The 24,459-nt window shown below is 47.4% G+C and overlaps 1 protein-coding gene across 2 annotated transcripts in view; it reads right to left on the reverse strand.

Annotated features, from left to right (window-relative positions):
• The window catches only part of PRKCB (protein kinase C beta), a 304,436-nt gene that overhangs the window by 142,004 nt on the left and 137,973 nt on the right, over nt 1-24,459 (reverse strand). For both annotated transcript variants that reach the window (XM_023616107.2, XM_023616108.2), the window contains exon 4: nt 2,100-2,211. In XM_023616107.2, coding sequence (XP_023471875.1) covers nt 2,100-2,211 — 112 coding nt within the window. The remainder of the gene's footprint in view (nt 1-2,099; nt 2,212-24,459) is intronic.

Here is a 24,459-nt window from a genome sequence, read left to right on the forward strand (position 1 = left end):
GGAGGGTAGGGAGGGGCCCTGAAAAGGATCTGAGCCGAGCCCCAGAGTATCACCATAACTAATTACAAGAAAAAAATTTAGACCCAGGGTAAGACGAAGGAAATATGTCTGCAACTGAATCTGACCCACTGACGTCTCATGTGTTATATGATAAACATATGCTCCCTTCACACACTCCTCCTAGTGTATCTGTGTTTGTCCCAATGGGTAGCTGATTTCCGCTAAGTCTTCTGGACCAATGGCTGCTCAGGAAGGTGTGCCAGGAATCCAGTGTTGTCTCAGGGGCCCCTCGTTCCAGTTTGAGAAGCCAGGAGGGGAGGCTGAATCATCCCATGAGGCCTGCATTTCAGGAGATTTCCCCGGGAGCAGGAGGCATGGCATCCCCAGGGGCAGGGAAGGCTGAGGGGGCCCCTTCTCAGCCTGCACAAGCTCCAGGAGGCAGCAGGCAAATTACAAAACAGGAAATGAGTTGTGGAGAGAGAAGGATGGTGGGAGAGGAAAGGAGCGCCCCCTGGGACCTGAGCACCCAAGTTCAGGGCCCTGCGTCAACCCAAGCTCCCTCCCACCCACCCACCCCTGTCCCCGAGGCAGGGGTATCATTCCCACACTTGAGGCCACACGAGTGCTAAGGGGAATCAGTGTCCTACAGACAGAAGGCATCAGCATGGCTCCCTCTCCCTGCCTGTGTCGTGTGTCCACCTGGGGGCCCCCACCCAGCATGTGTGTCTCTGTGGTCGTAGCCCTGTCTCTGTATCTGTCTCTCTCGGGACCTACACTAGCGTATGTCTCTTTCCTTCTCTCTGCTCCTCTGCTTCTGTGTGTGCCTCACTCTCTTGGCTGCATCTGTTTCACTCTCTGTGCCTGTGTCTCTATCTCTCCATCTCTCTCTCTCTGTCTCTCTCCACGTGTGTATTTCTCTGTCTCTGTCTCTTGCCCTCTCTACATCTCTGCATAAGCCTATGTGACTGCATTTCTCTCTGTGTCACTTCCAGTCATGTTGTCTTTTGGTCTGTCCATCTGTCCCTGCTCCTGCCTCACTCTGTCTGTCTCTCTCTCTAGCTGAGCCCCTTTGTAGACTTTACCCCCACTGCTCCCGACCACTCAGTACGTGTGTGGCATCTATCTCTGTCCGTGTGGAGTGTGTGTTTCTCTCTGTCCCACACTCTCTTCCACCCCATCCACATTCACACTCCTCTCTGTCACTCTCTGCCCCTGTGAGTCTCTCCTTCTGTCCTCTGGGCCTCCGGATCCCTGTGACAGGGACAGCTGGCCTCACGACTGCTCAGCCCGCCATAGGCCCACAAGCCTCTGGGAGCCACCAGCAGACCAAGCCCCTCATCCCTTTGCAGCCACAGCTCTCTAAGCCTGCTCACTTCCCTGCCCCATGGGCCATTCAGTCCTTTACTCAACAAAGAGGAGCCCTGCCCCCACCTGCCTTTTGCCACCTCAGCCTGGTCAGACAATCACACTTTCTTTCCTCTCCTAACACAACCTGTGGGTGCTGAAGGGAGGCTGGTCTTCTCCATGCAAACCATGTATCAGCCCCACACATCAGTGTTGGAAACAGCTGTGTGCCTGGCTGCAGGAATGGCCCCGATTTATCCATGCCTCCCTGTGTCCACATCCATGGACTGTCCCCTCCCCCACTGACTGTGCACCTTGCTGTGTGACTTGCTTTGATCAATGGGTCTTGCCCTCCTGCAGCAGTTGGGACCTTGCGATCTCCATGTGGGCAAGCCTAGGCTAACCTGCTCAGGATGAAAGACATGTGGCCCTGTCATCCCCATCACCCAGATGATAGCCAGCCATCCTTCCAGACATGTGGGTGAGGCCATCTGGGCCCAGACAGCCCCCAGCCAACCCACTAACCCACCACACAGGCATGAGTAAGGCCAGCCCAGACCCAAAGGACTGCCCTGCAGAATCATGAGCTAGATAAATGGTTATTGGTTTAAGCCACTATATTTTGGGGTGAGAGGATCGTTACTTAGCAACAGACAACTGGTACGTCAGGCTACCCAGGACCTGGGAGAATATGCTGCAGACTTCGACCCCAAACCACGAGGAAGCAGAGGCCGTCAGAGAAAAAATGTACTTACTGTCACATTTCATCCCCTGGTGGATGAGTCCATACAGCAGTGACCCACAGTGGTCACAAAATGTGGGGCTGGAGTACGTGTGGATCTTAAACTTGTGTTTGCTCCGGGGATCCTAAGGCCAAAAGAAACAAACAAAAGAAGCCAGCGTCAGTGTGGCATGCCAAGGATTCGCACTCATTGAGTATCCCCGGAGAACTCACCGAGAACTGAACCTGGTCCCCAGCGTTCATCATACCTGTTGCCCTGTGCCCAGATACGGTGCTTGGTAAGTTGTCGCTGAATGAATAACTAAGACAGCTGATGGCTCCCATTCCAGCCCAGCACACTCATTGTGCCTACAAGTCCTCCATCTGAGAACCCAACCTACTGACTCCCGCCTGCAGCAAGGACTCGAGAGACGGCAAAACGAAGTGACAGACACGTCAGTTAAACAGGTCCCTTTGCTCCTATTTTCCCCCCCCTTTATCCTCCGAGCAGGCTACTGGAGTGATCTAAAACCCACGTCTGGGCATGAAACCTCCCCACTTAGAGGCCACTTGCTAATACCTCCTCACCTCCAGAATAGAGCTCAAAGTCCAATTGACAGTCCGCAGGTTGTGGCAGAGACTGCCAGTTTTCCACCAATATCCATTCTTCCCTTTAATAAGAGAATCCTTGAGTTTCAGCAGAAAGCAGGCTGCCCAATTAGAGACCACATTTCCCAGCCTCCCTTGCAGCTTAGTGTGGCCATGTGACTTAGTCTAGCCAACAGGATATGTGTGCTTTAATGTTGCATTAAAAGGAATGTGTACAAGCCTCCCTGGCCTTTCCACCTTCCCACTGGCCGGAAGATGGTGAGAACTGGAATCAACCACCTTGGACCCAAACTTGGAGCCATCTGTTGAAAGGATAAAACCACCCCACCAGCCTTGGACTCTGTCCCTTTGGACAGACACCTGAGAGAAACCCTACCTTCTGTCTTGTTTAAGTCACTATATTTGGAGGGCTATTTGTTACGGCAGCCTACACAGTACCCTATCCAACAAACATGCCCTTCATAACCTGGCAGGGTAGTGCAGTGGTTAAAGGTAAAGGCTTTGGAGCATAAACTGCCTGCATTCTTCTTAGCTGTATGACTTTAAGCAAGTTACTTAATCTCTTTGTGCTTCAGTTTCCTTGTCTGTAAAATGGAGATAATGATAGCACTATAAGCACATAGGACCATTCGAAAGAATAAATGGGTCAACTTACGTGGAGCTCTTAGAACCGCCGGGCACACTGTAAGCAGTATAAGCTCTTGTGTTATTATTACTACATCCCCCAGGTCGTCCCAACTATGGCCCCAGGCGCACACTGTGATCTCAGCACACAGGACTCGGTCATACTCCCAGACGTGCCACACCCTTCATGAGCCTCTGGCTCTGCCCAGTGTCCTTCTCCCCCAGGAGCTGCTCTTCCATCACTGCTCCAACTGCGAAATTCCTTCTTCCCTTTCCCCACCCAGCCTGAAAGTTGCTTTCTCTGTGAAATAGGATACTGCCAACATTAAGACCACAGACCTTAGGTTCCGACCCAGGGCTCATCCGACACTCTAGCCTTCACTATATGCTACTCATCTCTTCCCTCATGCTTTCATCTAGTCACATGTGTTTATTGACGCAGGTGCCTTCTTAAAACTTATGTTCTAATAACAGAGGCAGAAAATGAACAAGTAAGCAAATAAATAGACACAGTAAGTAGATACTATTTTATGCCCTATTAAAGTGATGAGCGTTTCTCCTTAGGAAGCTTGTTTTCAAAATTCAAAAACAATCCTTATACCTACTAGAATGCTAAAATTTTAGAAAACTGAAACCGGCAATACCAATGCTGGTGAGGAGAGAACACAACTGAAGTCTCATACAATGCGGGGGGGATGCAAAATGGTAGAGCCGCTCTAGAAGACAGTTTGGCAGTTTCTTATGCAGTTAGCTATACCCTTATTGTATCTGAGCCAGTATCCCCACTCCTAGTGTGAAATGAAAACATTTATCTGTACAAAAACCTGTACATGAAAGTTTATAGCCGCTTTACTTATAATAGCAGAATCTGGAAACGACCTAAATGTCCTTGAATGTGCGTGCGGTACATCCACACAAGGGAAAACTTCTCTGCAGTAAGAAGGAATGAATTCCTGATACAACGAACAACATTCATGGACCTCAAAAGCGTTACGCTGAGAGAAAGAGCAAACACACGCTGTCTGATTCCACTTAAATGACCTTCTGGAAAAGGCAAAACTATGGGGACAGAAAACAGATCGGTGGAGAGGGGATTGACGACAAAGGGGTAGCATGCTGGAACTTTCTGAAGTGACTGGAATGTTCTATATATCAACTGTGGTGAATTTTTACTGTATGTAAAGAAAGTGAATTTTGTCGCATGGAAACTCTATCTCAATAAGCCTGCCTTAAAAATTCTCAGTCACTGCAGGCTTTTGTTGGCCTGCATCTTCTCAATGAGCTACAAAGCTGCTTTCATGACATTCTGAGCCTCTGCAGTCAGGCACATGAAGTGTTGGCCCTTGCACAGCTCTGAACGGCCAAGTTTTTGAGGCTGGGTCAGCTCTGCTCTGGCCAGTGGGACCCTGAAGGGCTCCCAAGACGCAGAAGGACCCCAGCAGCCAGCTGCCCTGCTCGAGGACAGAGGTGCTACCCCAGTAACAACAGCAGGGCTTAGAAATCACAACAGAAAAGCTAATGGCTCTCAATTGATGGCTTAACCATTATGTTTCCATCCCTGAGCAATGAGACTAAGAAATGCATCTGGTTCCTGGAAAGAGTCCTAGTGCTCTGGGCCATAAAACACTTCCCACGTGCCTGCCCTTTGAGAATTCACCTTGAAGTTGAGAAATGAGTGCCTCAAATCCACCTGAAAAGAAACACCTGCTCATGACTGATATTAGCCTTTAGGGGGCGCTCAAGGCTTCTCTCACTCCCCTACTTAGCCTCTAAGGAGGAGAAGAGCCAATCTGATTGGTCAGATTCCAAGATGCTGATTGGCTGGCCTCAGTGGGTGGAGCTTGCACAGCTATTAAAAGGTGCGCCACCATCTTTTTCTTTCTCTCCCATCTCCCTCTCCTCTCCCAGGAGGATGCAGGGTCCAGGTCAGGTGGTGTCACCCTAAGAAGGCTGGGCATGAGTGGGCTGCACCAGCTCCACTCCAAGCCCTGGGGCAAGTAATCTCTTGACTCTTGCGCTCCCTTTTGGGTTCCCTGATTGTGGACCTTATAGGAGCCAAGAATTCATTTTGATTAGGTGTTAAATTTCCTTAGGGCTACCCAGTACAGAAAAAAGGAGTCCCCGAGACCTCATGAGCCCTACCTTGAGACTTGAGGCAAAACCCCAACTAATAATAAATTGCCTCTTTGCTAGCCCTGCACTTTCCTCCATGCATATATCTCCTGGGGGAATCTCAGGGCGAAGGATTCAAACATTTCTCACCAGATGTTATCAAGCACCTTCTCGGTCTCAGCATGTCTCTTCAACAACGGGAGATGCCAAGTAGCAGAAAGGATGGGAAGGGAAAAGAAAACACACCTGTTGAGAGCTGCTCATGTGCCAAGCCTATGCTGGCCGTGCCACATGTACTTTCTCCAGTCCTCATGGTATGCCACGTGGAAGATGCTATTCCTTCCCATTTCAACGACGATGATATGGACCCAGACTAGGGAGGAAGACCGTCTCCAAGGTCATCCATCTGGCCCCCTGCAGAGCTTGGATTCACCCCAGGTCTGCCTGGCTCCAAAGCTGGGATGCACCAAGTTACTCTCTCTTTTCTCCTCACTTCCCAACATCACTAATGCCTCATCATTCAGGTCCAGCTAATACAGCACTTCCTTCCTGCCTGCCTTTGTTAATTCACCCAGCAAATGTTTTGTGAGAGCCAGATTCTTCCTAGGCATTGTGGATACAACTGTGAGCACAGGAGACAGAATGCCTGCCCTCATGGAACTTACATTCTAATGGCAGAGAGAAACCAAAAAGAAACAAACAAATCTCCTGCCCTCCCAAAGCTTCTGCATCATAGCATTTAAACTACTGTAATGTAATTGTGTGTTGAATAGCATCTCTCTCATGCTTATTTGCAAGCAACATGAGGAAATTTTGCTCACCATTATATCCCAGGGCATATACTGTATTTGGCATATGGAAGGTACTCAATAAATATTTAATAAGTGAGAGTTAACATTTATTGACCATTTATTCATGCCAGGAGCTATTTTCAGGGATTTACCAGGCATTGACTCATTTAATCCTCATAACGTTCCCATGAACTATGTATTACTTACTACCCCCATTTTACAGATGAGGAAATGGAGGCATCGAGCGGTGCACTGACTTGCCCAGGGCTCCCCAGCCTCGGCAAGCACAGAATTTTGCACAGTGGCTGGCATGTAGTAAGAGGTCAATGAGTTGTGATGGCAGCTGTGGGGCTGCAGTCATAGCTACCAACCACTGAGAGCTCCTGCGAGAAGCACATGCTGTTTTAGGAAAATGCCTCGAGACTGCTGTGCACGGGGCCTAGAGCAAGACAGGAGAAAGGAAGGCCAATCAGGCAAGTTGCAGGGAAAAGGTTGTTTCTTTATGGTATGTTTAGAGGCTGTTGGAGGTGACTCCAGCCTCGTTCCCCTGCCTCAGCTTCCAGGAGGGCTCACATTTGTAAGTACCAACTCCACCCCCCATGGCGCCAATCCCTCAGACCACCCGCACAAACCAGGTCATCCCCCGATTGATTCTGCCAGCCTCCCACCTGCCACCTGGAAGAGCTTGGGATAAGGCCGCACTGCCACAGCTGAGGTCCTCATGACTCCATGACCCTCAAGCAGAATCCTTCAGGGTGCCCGTCCACACCTGCCATTGCCCAGGGCCAGCTCTGAGGTGGGCGGGTTTGCACTTTGAGATGCCCCGTACCCCTGTGCCCAGACATAGCTGACTGACATGGAGGTGGACACTTGGCTCAAGGGCCTCACATGCTTAGAGGCTGGGATGCAGGTGGCCAGGAGACATGCAGCCCCAAGGCTGAGGTGGCCATTTTTTACAGCTAGCTCCAAGGAGCAGAGATCTGTTACCTGCAATGGGGGGCTTAGGGGGAGCGGGGCAGTGTGAGAGTCAAAATGTTTACAGTCACTTTGGCTCAGACACTACCCACTGACCAATCAGAATGGACCACAGGGCCCAGCTATGCGGGGAATTAACTCTTTAGTTGCCAGCCAGCGAGGCAAGGTAGGGAGGAGCTGGTGGGGAGGACGTGGATGGAGGGAAGATGGTGGGGGGGGGTGCTCAGAGGGCCCTGTGGCTATTTACCAATCGGTTTAAAAGTATTTCAATATTTTCACAACCGCTACAGTAGCGCCAGTGGATACAGGTTAAATGTCAGCCCTGCCTCTAACCAAAATCCATTCCCTTTACCGCCTCTGAGGCTGTGGCTACTGACCCGCCCTGGGGTGAGCCCAGGGACCCACGGAGCCTCTAAGTCATAACTATCCCTATGGCCTTGTTTGGATCCCATTCAAAGAAGCAGTGCCCACTTCTGCCTCAATCCCCTCCCCATCCCAGGACACAGAGGCTGCCCCTCCCCCCATCCCCGCAATCCACCTATAGCCCATCCCATTCCCTGGCCTGGGTCCTTCTTCATGCTCAGAGGTCACAGTCTGGAGCCCATGGGCCATACCCAGTTTACAAACAAGCTACATTTGGCCCATATGGTGCATCTTTAAAACGTGAATTAGTTGACTACATTTAAAAATCATAAAACGTCAGATAAAAATGCAAATTTCTGACTCCTTTTGAAAATTCACAAGTTGTGGCAACACTGCACACACATTCCTGTGGGCTGAGCAGTGACTGCCCCCTTTAGATACAGAATAAGTTTCCACTTCTCCACAGTCCCCACCATTCCCTACTGTGTTATACCATGTCTGCCTCACTCTTCCCTTCCCCACCCGGACTCTGTAGGAATTTGGGTTTGTGACTTCTGCCAGATCACCCCATCCTCTCTCCCTACACTCCACTCACTGGGATCCAACCACATGTGAACTGAATGAGTTCATTTGGCTCCGTGCCAAGTACTTTCAGAAATAGGTTTGAAACTACTGTATCCCTACCCCAGCATCACACCCTGATTCCCATGTCCCCGGTCATCTCTGTCACCCCCAGGAGTCAGGTTTCCACCAGATCCCGGCATGACTCCTCTCCTCACTATTTCAGGTGGCTGAGGCTCCATCATGCCTTGTACAAGGCAAGCTTGGATTTGCACATTTTCTTCCACTTCTGATCCTGATCTGAGAGATTGCTGAATAACAACAACAAAATAATAATCAACTCTTGCGACTCTTACTACCACCAGGAATTGCACACAGACTAACTGCCAAGCACTGTGCTAAGTGTCCCACATCACGTCATTAAATCCTCATGACGGCCAATGAGGGACGAGTTATTACTATCGCCTGGTGTTCCAGATGACCAAACCGAGGCTTAAAGAAGTAACTTGTCCAAGGTCACAAAGCAAGGAAGTGGGAGAGCCAGGACTGGAATCCAGGTTTGTCAGGCTCCAAAGATGCAGGCAGCTGAGCGGGCACACCTGCGTGCCACCTGGCTGCTTCCCTGCTCCTCAGCCTAGCCAGAGCGTCTCCCACCTGACAGAGGATTCTGGAGGATGACACCCTTCATCCCACACAAAAGCAGCACCAGCCAGTGACAGGCCACTCAGGGTTCCCCACCCCCTGACCAAAACCAGAGTCTTCACCACGAACACCCAAATCCCAGGACCAAAAGTTAGGCAGATCCTGGCTCAGCATCTTCAGGTCATCACCTGACTCCAGGCACAAGCAGCCAAGGAGGAAGGAAGCACAGATCAGAAAACAAAAAAAAAAGAAAAAACTTTAAACCTCTAAGTCAAAGCCTAAAATAGCCTCTCTCAGTCTGAATGGGCTGTGTGGCTTTGTTCACAGGTGGGCTGAAATCTGGCCGAGCTGAGGCAAAGCTGCAGGACCAAGGAAGCTGAATTGAAACACAGCCCAACACCATCAGTCAGAGGAGGAAGTAAAAGCAGCCTGTAAATTCAGACTGTGTCGTCCCTGCGCATTTGCAGGCCACAAAAGCCCCCAAAGGTACATTTCCCAGGTGGTAGATGGGCCAGGCAAAACTGAAGATCCCAGATGGAAATACTACCGGAACAGAGGGCAGGTTACTAGCATGGGCTCTGAAGTTAACTGTGTGACCTCAGGCAAGTGGCTTAACCTCTCTGAGTCTCTAGTTCCTTGTCCATAAAATGCTAGACTGGTTGTGATGATTAAAGCTCCCAGCAGAGCACCCTGCACACAGAAAGCACAAGCTCTTGACTTTATTATTCCAAAGGGAAAAAATAATCATGGTGATACTCCCAAACTTCAGTCTTCAGCCATCATAATTTTACACATCTACAGACAACCCATAATATTATTTTCTTGGCACTTTTCCCTAACTCATTTTTACTTAAATAAACTTAGTTTAAAATGAAACTCTGTAAGATGGGCCAGCCCTGGTGGCCTAGTGGTTAAGTTTGGTGTGCTCCACTTTAGCGGCCCAAGTTCCATTCCTGGGCGTGGACCTCCACTGCTCTGTTAGTGGCCTGCTGTGCTGGCGGCCCACATACTAAAAAATAGAGGAAGATTGGCACAGATGTTAGCTCAGGGCTAATCTTCCTCAGCAAAAAAAAAAAAAAAGAAAGAAAGAAAGAAAAAAGGAAACCCTGTAAGAGTGTGAACTCATGGGACTGATGTGCAAATTATGTTTCTTCTAATACCTTAAAATGAAATAAACAAGCCTTAAAATGAAGTTTTAAAATGTTCATCCCAACAGCCTCCATTGAGAAACTGTGGAGACACAGATACACATATTCCTGGTGGGTGAGCCAATTGGTATTATTACCTCATGTGCTCAATTTGGCACTATCTATCAAAATTACAAATGTGTCTCCCCTTCTGACGCCCCATGCATTCCACTTCCAGGAGTTTATCTTGGAGAGAAATTGCATACAAAGGAAGTAATATATGCATGAGGTTGTTCATTGCAGCGTTGTTTATAACAGCAAGAGATTTTAAACAAGCCAAGTGTCCTAGGCAGGGAGCTGCTTAAGTAAATCATAGTGCAGCTACACAATGGAATACTATGCAGATATGAAGAAGAACGAGGAATTCTCTGCACTAGTATGGAAAAATCTTAAGGGTATATTTTTAAGTGAAAAAAAGAAAAAGAAAAAGAAAAAGACAAAATGCCAGTGTGCAGAAGAGTGTATGTTGCATGCGACCTTGCGTGTGAGAAAGCGAGGCGGGATATGAAAGTATATTCTAAGTGACTCACACCTGCATAAAGAAACACTGGAAGGATACACTGTGAGGAACCTAATAAAAGCGTTTCCCTAGGAAGCAAAGAGAACAGGGAGTAAGACTTCTCCATATGACCTTTGTGTAGTTTCGATGTCGAATAGAGTATTTTAGTGTTTATCTGGGTACAACGAAAATCTCCCACCAGGCTGGGTAACATGATCCTGCCAGGCCCCAAAATGCAAACAACACTCCAAAAATTCCCGAGAGACAAAGAAGCAGGGAAGCCTTAATTGGGACTGTGTGACCTGAGACTTTGTGAACATGAAATGCGTACAATGCTAGAAGCTGTAATTACACGCGCGCCGCAGTTGAAAGGAAGACGCTATAATTTGGCGAAGATCTTTCATCTGTTCCTGGAGCAGAGAGTGAATAGAGGTGATAAGGCGGCCGGTCCGCTCCAGCCTCTGACGCACCACGCCTTCGGCTAACCCCGCCCCTTCGGCAAACAAGTAATTGTTCAACTGGAAGGACGAGCTTCCGCTGTGTAAACCTTGGTAGAATTCTAAATACGATTTCCTGGGTTCAGATCTACACTGTAGTCAACGTCAATATCAGGGGTTAATTAATAGCCACGTTCAAACTTAAAGCCTGGCTCCGGCAGCTATTAGCTTTTTGACTCTGGGGCAAGTTATTTAACCCTTTTAAGTTTTAGTTTCTTCATCTGAAAATGGAATAATGGTACTATCTAATTCCTAAATTGATGAGAGAGTTCAGACAGTTACTGCATGGAAACCACCTAAGTGTCACTGGTGGGAATAAACATTTAATAAGTGTTCACTGTTATGATTAATTTCCTGTCCATATGCTTCGTCCATGTTTAATTCAAGTTTGTTTCTTTCTAAATGATTTATAGCAAATTTCCTTTATAATTATGAAGGATATTAACCATTCACCTATGACAAATGCCATAAATATTTTCCTAGTTTTTCATTTGCCTTTTAATTTTGTTGACGTTCATTTTTCAACATACAATACCACAAGTGTGTTTGTGTCTGTGTGTATTTAAATAAAGTGAAAATTCTTCCATTTTCCTTTATGGTCTCTGCCTCTGCTGTTATATTTAGAAGGTCCTTCCCTGTATTTTCTTCAACCTCTTACAGTTTCATTTTTTCACATTGAAATCACTATTTCCCTTGGAATTCATTTTAGCAGGAGCTCTGAGGAAAGATCTTTACTTTTTTTCTTAAATGTTTAGCCAGTTGTAACAACAAATGTATGGAATGGATCTTCCCCCTGCGGATTTGAAATGCCTCTTTACCGTACACTAATTTTTCATGTACCCTTTGTTCACTTTAAAATTTTCTCTAATGCTCCATTGGTTTATCTCTATTCCTGCCTCAGCCCCATACTATCGTAATATATCACTGGTTTATCATATCTTAGTACCTAGAAACATGCATATTATACCCACCCACCCCGCCCCCACCATTACTGACTGCTTTCAAAATTTTCTTGGTTATTCTCACCCAGGTATTCTTCCAGATTGTATTGGAAATGCCAGTCTTTGCCAAGCCTACTTATTGTCCATTCTAGAAAAATTCCCACCTGCAGCACCAGCTCAGTGAGCAGCAGAGCATCTGACCCCAGGCTTCCAGCCCGTGCTGAATGGACCAAGGTCTGGTGAGTGATGTGCAATTTAGGAAGGAAGAAATGGGCCAATGAGAACTTAGAAGAAGGAAGTGTGAAGTGCTGGGAGCTGGAGCAGAGCTACGGGTGTGTGTGTGGTGGGGCTGCTGCAGAATCAAGGCTGCAGTGGAGAGAGAGAGGAGACAGAATTCACGTGTAACTTGAGCCTTCTTTTATGTCCTTCCAGAAAAGCTGTTTTCTTTTTCCCCTAAATTCTTCTTAGTTGCCATTAATGTGAAGCTAGTCTCTTCTTTTCCAGGATTTATATGTTATTTCAACGAGTGACCCAATTCATTAGCTAAGTCAGCAGTTACCAACCTGGCTGTGGCATACATGCACAGCTCCTGCAGAAATGTATTCCCAGGCCTCTGGGTGGGGCTCGCAGTAGTGGGGAGCCACGATTCTATGGGGGGCTTGTATCCCTCAGATATATACAGAACGTTCGTGAAGAGCTCAGAACTGGTGACACCGGGCCAGCTCTCCTGAAAGTAGCCATGGGCTGGAGCTGAGTCCTGGCCACACCCTTCGGTGGGGCATGTACTCAGCAAGTCACCACCGTCCCGACTCAGCCTGCAGGTTACTGCCTGGCCCCTGCAGGCATCTGAGTTTGTAACTCCTGCCGGATCCCAACTCTGCCTAGTGTAACCACAGGACACAGCAGCCGCATCCATTCATTGAGCTTCAGAGAAAAGTGCAGACCCAGCCTCAGCTGAAAGTGGGAGTCCTCATTCTCCACAGCAAACAGGAGAAGGCTGTGTGCGTGGACGAGCCAGCCCCAACTCTAAGCTGCTTCAAGGCATCCAACACTGGACCTGCAGCTTCAGCTCCAATTTGGTCCTGAGTCGGCAGGGATAAGGAGCCACATCCTTTCCAGCAGGTGAGGCCTGGAACTGGACAGGTGACCCTCAGCCTGCTGCAGGATCCAGTTCACCATGAAGAGGTGGTTTAGCCGGGTATTTAAAAGGTGAGGCTCCAGCTCATGTGCCAATTCAAAAGCCAGTCTCACCACTTGGCCATGTTGCCTAACCTCTCCAAGCTTGTGTCCTCGTCATTAACGAGGGGTAACAAGGACATTTATTTCCTGGGATTGTTGTGGGGAGTGAATTACTTCAAACCTTTAAAACAGCTGCCTGACACAGAGCAGGTACTCAATAAACACCAGCTATTTATTATTAATTATTGCTTGCCAGGGCATCTCTACATCTGCTGAGCTGTAACTTTCCCCAGTAAACCCCATATATGTTCCCAATTCTGGAACGTCAGTCTTGATTTCCTGCGCCGATTCCCTCCACTAAAGCAATGAGCCATTCATTTATCTATCCATTTGTTCACCAAATATTCGTCAAGCGCCTTGCAGGGGACAGGTGGTGGACGAGCAAAATCAGATACAGGCTCTGCCCTCATGCGCTCCCAGCCTAGGTGGCAGGAGACGGTGAAAGAGCACAACAGATGGACAGGACACTTGTGACTGCTGCCAAGGAGAAGCTCACAGTGCTAGGGTCTCCAGGGAGGGACTCAGCTGCACAGAGAGGTCCGGGAGGCCTCCCTGAGGAAGTGAAGACACAGCTAAGATCTGAAAGATAAGAGGGCAGCAGCCACCTAGCTGGGGCTCCGCGTGCAGTTCAGCTGCATGGGGTCCTGCTTCAACACAGCAGGTACTGGCTGACACCGCCCCACCACCCCATGGCCGCCTGCTGGCTTCAAGCTCTGCCTCGGCCTCCATTCCCTGTTCCCAGCTGGGACCCCTCAGCCATGAGACCCCAGTCCCCACGAGAGGAAATTTAGTAGAGAGCTCATGAGACAGACTCTAAAGCTGGACAGTCCAAATTCACCCCCAGCTCTGTTACTTCCTAGTCCTGCGGGCTTGAGCAAGTTACTTAAGCGCTATGAGCCTTAATGGTCTCACCTGTGAAATGGAGCGAAGCGCTGTCAGGTGGAGGGGCACTACAGCAGGGCAGTGTGCGCTGCAAGGCCAGGCTGCCTGGGACTGAATCCCAACTCAACTACTTCCTAGCTGTGTGACTTTGGGCAGGTTACCTAACCTTGCTGTGCTTCCGTCTCCTCATCTCTAAAGTGGAAATAATAATAATAGCACTAAGATTATAAGATTTTAAAGAATTTAAAGGATTATAAGAATTTAAAGAATTAATATCTGTACAGGGCTCAGCACAGAGCCTGGCACTTAGTAAACACTATGTGTTTGTTGAATATAATAAATAATATTTCTGCTTTCTAGATTTGCAAGGATTAATGAAATCAGATTATATTGTGCTTATTAGCCCAGTGACTCGTATGTAGTGTGCACCTGATAAATGTTAACTTAAAACCTACATCTGTGATCTTGGGCAAGTCACTTCCATGCTCTGGTCTCAGTTCCCCCTTCAGAAAACAAAGGGGTTAAGCCGGGTATTCCCCCCGACCCCCGCCGAGGGCCTTCAAGTTTGGACAACCTCGGTGGTCCAGGCCGTGCCCAGAGTCGGCCCCGCCTCTTCCTGTGGAGGCCGCAACGTGAGTTCATCGTTCAGAGTGTAGAGCAGTCATTTCAGGCAACAGTCCCACCGCAACAGATGACACCCTCGTGTTATAAATAAACCCTCCCTCACCCACAAAACATGCACATCCACCCTCTGCCCTTCCCAACAGCGCCAGCGGCCAACAGAGGCGGAGCCCCCTCCTCCCCGCTGAGCGGGGGTCGCCCAGATGCAGGACTGTGACCCAGGGTTAGCCGATGTGCAAGGACACTGTCAGCCTGATTTCTGGGCGCAGAGTGCAGGGCCGCTTCCTGACGGCTCCCTCTGCCACAGAGCCCTCGGCACACCTGCCTGTGTTCAGAAGAGCAGAAGGAACCTTAATGTGGAAAGACAGGAAGGGCGCCACCGAAGCGAATGCCTGCCGGGCCACCACAGGCAGTTGGGACTCGACGCCACAGGCCCCCATAGGTTCTGATCCTAATGATGCCGGCCACTAGAAACGGGGATCCTAAACCGTTAGGTCCATACGGACAAGGAAGAGAAGTTCTGCACGTGCCGATCCGCCAGCCTTTACCAAGAGCATCACTGGAACACCACTCTACCCAACCAACAGCCATTGCAGAATATCACATGCCAGGCACTGTTGCAGGTGAAGAGCAATCAAAGAGCAGACAGTGAGCCCACCTTCAATGGGGGATAATCATTCCAGTGGGGGATCATAATAACTATTACTACAGGAACAACTAAGACACACAGCGCTCACCATACGCCAAGCACTGTTCTAAAAGCTCTACGTATAATTAACTCATTTGACCCTCAATGACCTTGTGAAATAGGTTTATTATTATCCTTATTTACAGACGAGAAAACTGAGAGAAGTTAAGTCACTGACCCTAGGTCACACAGCTAGTGATTTGGACCCAGAATCTAGACTCTTTGTCACCATGTAAGTAAATGCAAAGTCCCCCCTGCGATGAGTGGCAGCAAGGAGAGGGATGTGTGCTCTAAGAGTGCAAAAGAGGGAAACTGATCTGGTCAGGGCTCTCAGGGAGGGCTTTTCTGAGGAGGTGGTGCTTGAGCGGCGACCTAGAGGATGAGTACAAGTCAGCCAGGGTTCTTAACCCTGGATGCACATTCAAATCACCTGGGGAGCTTTGAATCAACCAGAAATTCTGATTTCACCTGTCCAGGACGGTCCCAGGTGCCAGGGTTCCCTTATAAAGCTCTGCAGGTGATTCAGACGGCCAACCAAGAGGGAGACTCACTGACCTCGGGGGAAGAAGGGAGAGCAGAAGAGCCCAGCAGGGAGACAGCATGTGCAAATGTCTCGTGGTGGGAGGGCTGATGGGCAGGACAAGAGACTGAAGGAGGCTCAGAGGGTGAGGAAGGGAGTTCATCAAGAAGAGACTGGAGGGAGAGACGGGGCCACAGCATGCAGGATCTCAGAGTAGGGCGACCATACAATTTATCTTCCAAAGGGGACTCCAGCGAGAACCCTCTGGGATTCCAGTGCAACAGAATAACCAGGTCTGTTTACGAGCCAGCTTGGCACAGGGGGATGTATGATGATCCTGCTCATAGGTCATGTCAGAGTATCGACTTTGCCCCAAGAACAATGGGAAGCCACTGCCGTCTTCACGAAGGACGATGACATGACCACATCTGGTTTTTGGAAAGATGACTTCACAGTCATGTGCAAATGAGGGGCTGGAGGAACAGAAAGAAATCAGGGAATCAGGACAAGAGGCCACTGGGTCAGGGAGGGTGAGTGGAGCCTGGACAAGGTGCTGTCCACGCAGAGGAAGAGAAGAGGGTGGCAGTGCATCATGGTGGCTAAGAGCAGACTCTAGAGCCAAAGCAAGTTCAAATCCAGACTCCACTTATGAGTCACGTGATCTGGCCAGTCAGATGGCTTCTCTTCCCTAGTTTCCTCCTCTATAAGATGGGCATAAAAAAGGTATCTCATGGGGCGAGGATTCAGTGAGCTAGTCTATGTGGATCACTTAGAACAGCACCTGGCACATGATAGGCACCATCGAAATGTCAGCTGTGAGTATTATGAAGGAGGGACAACAGGAGTCAGCAATGTGGGAAAGTCTGGGAACACAGAACAAGAGGCCTCAAGAATTGACCATTGCTCAGTAAGATTTTGGAGATTCACAGTTAAGAGCTTAAGGAGAATCAAAGAAAGCAAGCAGCATGGGGAGGGGCTGAGATGCAGAATTAAGGAGCAGAGCCAGGACCCAAAGGCCGAGATTGAAGACAAAAACACATCCAAGATTCTGGGTCAGGCAAACACTTATATAATACACCGGGCACTGTTTTAAGCTCTTTGCATATATCAACTTATTTAATACTTACCACATTCCTTTGAGGTAGATATCATCTTCATCTCGTAAATAAAGAAACAGAGGCACAGAGAGGTTAAGCGATCTATCCAAAGTCACACAGCTAGTAAGTAGCAGAGCCGAGATTTGAACCTAAGCAGGCTGGCTCCAGAGTCCACACTCTTAATCAACATGCAAGACCACAAACCTGCGCCTGAACATTTCACTCTGCCCTCACCCCCAAAATGACACGGAAAGTACCAGAAAGAACTGTTTAAAAATAGGAGACTTTATTTCAGCCCAGAAACCAGGGAAAGGTGCCAAGTAAATGCCAGAGACTCTTCAAATGTTTTTCAGTATCTAGAAAAGGTGAGAATGGGACTGAGGGAAGGGCAGCCCGGCTTGCTTCTCCCAGTATAAAGAATGAAAGTGACAAGGTCTGATGCGGGGGTGGGGGGGCGGGTAGGTGACTAACCAAACACAGCAAGCCAAGGTGAATCCTCACAGCTGCCTGTGCAGTCACCAGCAGCAGCAGGCTCTTGATAAACGTGCAGAATGGTGAACGACACCCTCTCAAAGCCTTCAGGAGAAGCAGGAGCTGCCAGACCCACCTGCAGATCCCACTGGACATGGAGTGCTACGTCCAGCAGGGGGCGCTCCGGCAGCTGATTCCTAACCAGGGCAGTGTTCCAGGGTTAGAGAAATGCATGTGCCTCCGCCAGTTTCGGGCTCAACCACGGTGCGCAGGGAAAGGGACCTCTGCATGCTGTTAAAGTTCCCCGCCTTGGACTGTTGCTCCCACACGACTCCCCAAAGAGGGCTGATTTGACTAAATCTACATTCTCCCTTTTCTCCCTACATAAGTGGGGAGACCTTCCACGGACCGTTCCCACCTACAAATGCAGAGATTATACACTGGTGGTCCACAGAATGAGGCCAGTCCAAAAATGTGTTTAAAATACACCATTGTTGTAATTCTAGAATTATTTGTCAACATCTAAATTTAGGAGATTTAGAATTATCTTGAAAAATTGGAAAATCTGGACTTCGGTCCTTTAAAGAACAGAAATTTTTTAAAAATGGAGCTGAGTAGCAGCTGCTCCTTTCGGACAGGGTGCACACGCACCAGATGGACACTCCCTGTTATCACACACTTGACTCATTTACTCTCCTGCCTGATCCCGGCTGGCTCTGAAGGTGGACATTTTGATGACTGGAATGCTGTGCATCCTTTCAAAGTCATGTGGCCACAAACAAAACATTAAGGAAAGCAACCAGACATGAGAGGGTCTACTGAATAGTTCCATCTGTACCTTCCTGGTCACATGGTTTTTGAAAACTGTTTATGTATTGTACATAAAAAGTGTCCATCTTGATGAATTCTCATGCAGCGAACATTTCAAAAGCAGGCAAAATATTTTCCATAGTGGCTGCGGCATTTTGCATTCCCACCAAGAGTGTGCAAGGGTTCCAATTTCTCCACATTCTTTCCAACACTTTGTCTTTAGTGTTTGCTTTTATAACAGCCATCCTGACAGGTGTGAAGGGATAGCTCATGGTGGTTTTGATTTGCATTTCCTCATGATTAGTGATGTTGAGCATTTTTTCATATACCTGTTGGCCACTTACACATCTTCTTTGGAGAAATGTCTATCCAAGTCCTTAGCCCATTTGGAGGTTCCTCAAAAAATAAAAAATAGAACTACCATATGATTCAGCAATCCCACTTCTGGGTATTTATCCAAAAGAATTGAAATCAGAATCTTGAAGAGATACTGGTACACCTATGTTCACTGAGGCACTATTCACAATAGCCAAGATGGGGAAACAACCTAAATGTCTACTGACAGACGAATGGATAAAGAAAAGGTGGTATACACATACAATGGAATATTATTCAGCCTTAAAGAAGAAGGAAATTCCACAACATGGGTCAACATGGATGAACTTTGAGGACATTAAGTGAAATAAGTCAGTCACAGAAGGACAAATGCTTCACGGATTCCATTGACATGAGGTATCTAAACTAGTCAAACTCATAGAATCAAAGAGTGGAATGGTGGTTGCCAGGGGCTGGAGGGAGGGGGCAATGGGGAGTTACTACCCAATGGGCACAGAGTTCCAGTTAAGCAAGATGAGTAGGCTCGTGAGGTCTGCCTCCTCTATACCCAACGGTACTGAACTGCTCGCTCAGAAATGTAAGAGGGTAGAGCTCATGTTGTGTTCTTTCCAAAATAAAAATAAATACTTCAATGGGGGGGAAAAAAGGCAAGCAAATGACTGGTGGCCAGGGTAGTGGTGACCTTAATGGAAGGGACTGGAGGCACAGGGATCAGAAGGGAGCACAGAAGGACTTCTGAGGTTCTGGTTACAGAGAAATGTTCGCTGCATGAGAATTCATCAAGATGGACACTTTTCATATATAATACATACACACTTTTCAAAACCCATGTGATCAGCCCAGCCTAAAACCACCCCCTGTGAATCCAAATTCTAAATTCCTGAGGAGGGAATCTGATTGGTCCAGCTTGGGGCAGATGTCCACGTGCATCTGGACTCAATGGGGGCTCAGAGAGCTTCTGGGGGTGCACATCTGGAAAGGCGGTTCGTGATGAACAGCGCTGTGTGCTTCAGTTAGATTTGTCCAGGTGAACGAGGCTGAGGGAACGAGGCAGTTTGGGGTGCTGGGTAAGAACACAGACCTGGAGCCAGACTACCCAGGTGCGAATCCTGGCACCACGGCTCACTGGTCCCGTGACCATAGGCACATCTCTCAGTGTCTGAGTGCTTCAGTTTCCTCATCTGTAAAATGGAGTTGATAACACTGGTACTTACCTCATGGAGTGTCATGAAGAATAAAGGGTTATTATATGTAAAGGGCTTAAAACACAATTATATCTATGAATGCTGGCTCTTGGATATTATTATTTAAAAAGAATACTCGGAAATCCTAGAATCTCAGACCACTGGAGTTGGGGGGAGCCCTCGGGAATACAAAAAGTCAGAGACGGAAGAGAAGGAAGTCTTCTGACTCCAGGACCTGCACCTTTCACATCCCTCCAGGGTCATGTGCCTTTTGATTTCTGTACTTCCCCCAAGTCTGCAGGCTCTGCAGGCTCTGCAGGCTGAGGTCTTCTGGGAAACTGCCTTTATCAGGTTCTCGGGCTGGTCCCGCCCCCAACCAGAAGAAGCCAAAATAATTCACAAGACAGGACATATCTGCCTCATTCCAGCCCCAGCAGCTCTCCTCTTCGTGCACAGGAGAAACAGCAGGTTTCTGTCCTCCGGACGCTGCATGTCATGGATTTGCTTCTTCCTCCACAGCATGAAGCTCTGTGTCTTTGTGACAGTGAGGGACAAAGGGCTGTTGAGAAGCAATTCGTTCTGACCTTTACATGCCGGTTCTGCATTGCGGAAGCCGTCAGTGGCACACAGCAGAAGAATCAGATGGGATTCACTCCACAGTCAAAAGAATGGCATTTTATAGCATTACCATCATTTTATGAGACTTTGCCCTCAACCAGTCCTTGGGAGGTGCCTTTGTATTTCCATTTTGTGGCAAGCAAGATGGATGCAAGCCATGCCAAAAATAAGGCTGGACTTTTGGAACTCACACTCTAAGACTTGAAAGGACCATTGCTGGTAATAATATTAATTAGCATGAACTATATGCCAGGCCCCACAAGAAGCCCATAATATGGATTAATTTATTTAATCCTCACCTGAACCCTACGAGGAGAGTGCTAATTTATCCTCTTTTTACACATGAGGAAACCGAGGCAGAGAGTTCGGTAACTAAGCCCGAGATCATTCAGCTAGTTTTAGTGGCAAACCTGGAATTCAAACCCAACCATTCTGGTTTAAGAGTCACAACATGATATTGCCTTACGTTGGTTTCCAAACTTGGCTCCCCATCAGAATTACCTGAAGGGCTTTAAAATACAGAGTCCCAGGCCCTTGCCTGGATCTCTTCAGCTGAGGTCTGTTTTATTACCTAAACAATCCTTCAGCATTCAGCCCTTCTGTATTCTGCAGAGGAGCATGGAGAAGTTGCAGTGGACAAGTGTTATTTTGATTGGCCAAACATCTCTGCTTCCCTTTTTCGGTAGCAGCGCCTCAGTTCTCCTTTGAAAGGTCATCCCACTCCCACCGTGTCTAGTCTTGGAGGGAACACTTGAAAGGCCCACCCAAGGGCTGGTTAGGTAACTTGGGTTGACCAGATCACCTCTCTCCTTCTAGAATTTGAATTTAGGACCACAGCAACACCAGATGGAAAATCAGACGGAGCTGGTCTGCTTGTTCAGGTTTTCTTCCATCCTCTGAAACATCACACTCTCTCCAATAAATTCCTTTCCAACTTAAGATAACCAGAGGTGGTTTCTGTTGCACTCACCCAAACGGCACTAACTAGAAGAACCACCCATGTGGTAGGAACTCGCATCTACCACAGAGGTGCCCTCTACAGAATCCTTGGCAACTGATCTTTGCTCTACTCGGATGGGGAGTTAATACCCTTAGACAGCAACCAGTCAGTGAGTTTGGGCTCTTCTTCCTTAGCCCACCAGCTAAGGAAGGTCCTCAGTCCTGATTCTGTCCTTTGAAGCTATACAAAAAGATCAATGCAACAAACACCTCCTTGGATATTCGACGGCAGCATAGCCTCTGAGCTGGACAGGCCAATCCTCAGCGTGTCTCCAGCCTCCCTGTAAGGCATCCCATTTGGCATTTGGTAACACACACTCTGGTTACTGAGCACTTTTGCTGTGAATGCAGACGTTATAGACTGCGGTGTTAAGTAACGTAAATAGGATGTATCTTCAGCAGGATGATGTAATTTCAGATTTAGACAGATAATAGATAAATGAGGGAGAGAGAGAAACTGTACTGTTTAGACTGAATCGCGCCAACGTTATTTATCCTTAAGAGATGCAGATGGGTCTTTTGGTCCAGGTGATGGTGACATCTTAATGTGATGCCAAAAGAGATGTTTACCTCTAATTGTAGCTCACCTCCTGGAAGGAGCGAGGGAGGCTTGGAGCATCACCAGAGCTGTGTGGGGTGTCCCCACTTGGTGTTATGTAAGACTGAACAACCCAGGCTTTGAGAAGAGTGCAGCTGACTGTTATGTTGCTTTATGTGAGCCAAGGAGACCAGACAGTGCCATGGAGGAGGGGGTGGGCCTTTTCACCAATGACAGAGACACGTCTTACTGCCACTAGTGCTGAGGCAGGAAATGGGCAGGACCTCAGACTGGCAGAGCTATGACTTCCCTCCTTCTCTGGGGCCCAAGGTGACTTGGCCCGGGCTTATCAGGGGCCGGAATCTCATCAGGGGCATCTGAAGATTCTCATTTGAGGGACTGAGCTGGCTCCCAGCTGACGGAAGATCTTGAGAGTAACCACATCCGGAAGCAACTGTAATTGCTGACAGTTATACCCAAGCCTTCACTCAGGTTTAATTTTCACTGAATTAAGTGGGAGGTCTGAGTCCACACTGGAGGTGAAGCGGCACCAAAAACAAACAAGACTGGAGAAAGCAGTTACAGAATATCCCACAGCGATCTTTGGAGTTCTGCAGGCTACAGTCTGGAACAAGACAGCGAGCAGAACCGACAAGCGGCCACTAAAATGTGTTTAGGAAGTGGGACCTTTTGCTTTTATGTGTGTATATATTTTTATATTTTTTGATATATAATACCACACGTAATGTTTTGTTGTCTGCCTTTTTCATTTAGAAATATATTATGACTATATTACCACGTCAATAACATTTTGATCACTGGGACTTTTTACTGAAGTATAAGTTACATACAGTAATGTACAGATTTTAAGCATACAACTTCATGAATTTTGAAAAACGTGTACACCTGTCTAGACACCATCCCAATCAAGATACAGAACATTTCCATCAGCCCAGACACTGTGACATTTTCATCACTGCACAGCATCCCATCACAAGGACATATTTTACGTACATAAACCCCAACTGGCAGCCAGTTAGATTGTTTCCCGTTTTTTTTTTTAGTATAAATTCTGATGCTATGTGTATCACTTTAGCTAAATATTTGCACATGCCCTTAAATAATTCCTTAGCAAAAATTCCTAGAATTGCAATTCTTGGGCCAAAAACGATGAGGTTTAGTAATTCTTAGGTCAAAAAGGTCACTAAAGTTTTTGATACCTATTGGTAATTTTCTCTTGAGAAAGATTATATTAATTTACACACTCACCAGCAATATATCAGAGCCCATTTTTCCTCCTCTTCCTTCTGTTTATGCTTTTTTCTTTGACTCCTCCTTCCCTGATATTTTTACTAAGGCCATGTTTTATATTTATGTGTGTTTTGTGGTATATCTTTGCCCTTTTTATTTTGACCTATGTTTTAAGTTTCTCCTATGCATTGCCTAGAATTATACATTGTTTATCCAATCTGATAGTCTCTGCCTTTTAGTAGTGAATTCCAATCCATTTACATTGGTTGGGTAACTGATACTCTGCTGTCACTTCTACCATCTTAATTTATACCTTCCAGATTTCACAGTCCCTTGCTGGCTTATTTTTATCTTCGTTCGTATATTTTGCTACATTGATCAAATTTTTCTTTGTTACTTTTACCTCTAGATTGTTTCTTTCTCATTAAAAAAAGTCTATGTGAACTAATATGTCTATGCCAAGAATTAAATCATCATCAAATATTTTATTTAGGATTTGTTCATCTAGACTCATAGTTCACTACAGTTTCCTTTTTTATGCCAGCTTTATTAGGTTATGCTGGTTATTGCAGTCAAGCTAGCTTATAATAATAAACTGTGGCAGCTATTGATTTTGTCGGCTCATCAAAGTTTCCCGTCCTTTCTTCTTACAACAAACACTGCTCTCTGAGCCATAGGGATGTCACATGATCCGGGCCTGATAAACTATGAGAGTTCATTCTCCTAACAACAGAGGACCAATCAATCAGAACTCTTCCCTGAGACTGATTGTGAATACAGGGAGAAAGAAGGCCACTTCTTCCACTAGGGTTTCCATCTTTCCTTGAGGTTGACTATAACTGGGGTGATAGACACATTGATAGACATGTCCTGTCTACAGTGGGAGAAAATATGGCAAGGACAAATGAGTTGGGTCCCTGCAGGAAACAGAAGGCATACTCAAATTAAGAGAGTTTAAGAAAGGTTTCATAAAAGAACTATTTATAAAGGTGTGGGCATGGTGTTGGAAACCACAAGGAATAGGGCAGTAACTGGGGGCTAGTAAGAGCAGAGGGATAAGGGAAGAGAGTAGCTCCTGGAACCCAAAAGGAGAGAACTGTGTAGAGAAAACTGCCTTTAGAGGAGCACCAACCTTCAGCGAAAGGGTAGAACCAAGATGAGCCCAGGATAAATATCCTGGGCTCACGCTCCCTTCACCCTCCAATCTCCTATTAGTCCCTCCCCTGGAGCCCAACCTGAAGTCAAAGAGTAAGGGAACCCGGGTTGATGCAGTCCTTACAGGTCAATCTCTCAGGAAGACAGCAGAGTGGATCCAGAAGGATAAACAAGACAGCTGGCG

This window comes from Equus caballus, chromosome 13, assembly GCF_041296265.1.
Source record: "Equus caballus isolate H_3958 breed thoroughbred chromosome 13, TB-T2T, whole genome shotgun sequence".
Classification (NCBI taxonomy): Eukaryota; Metazoa; Chordata; class Mammalia; order Perissodactyla; family Equidae; genus Equus; species Equus caballus.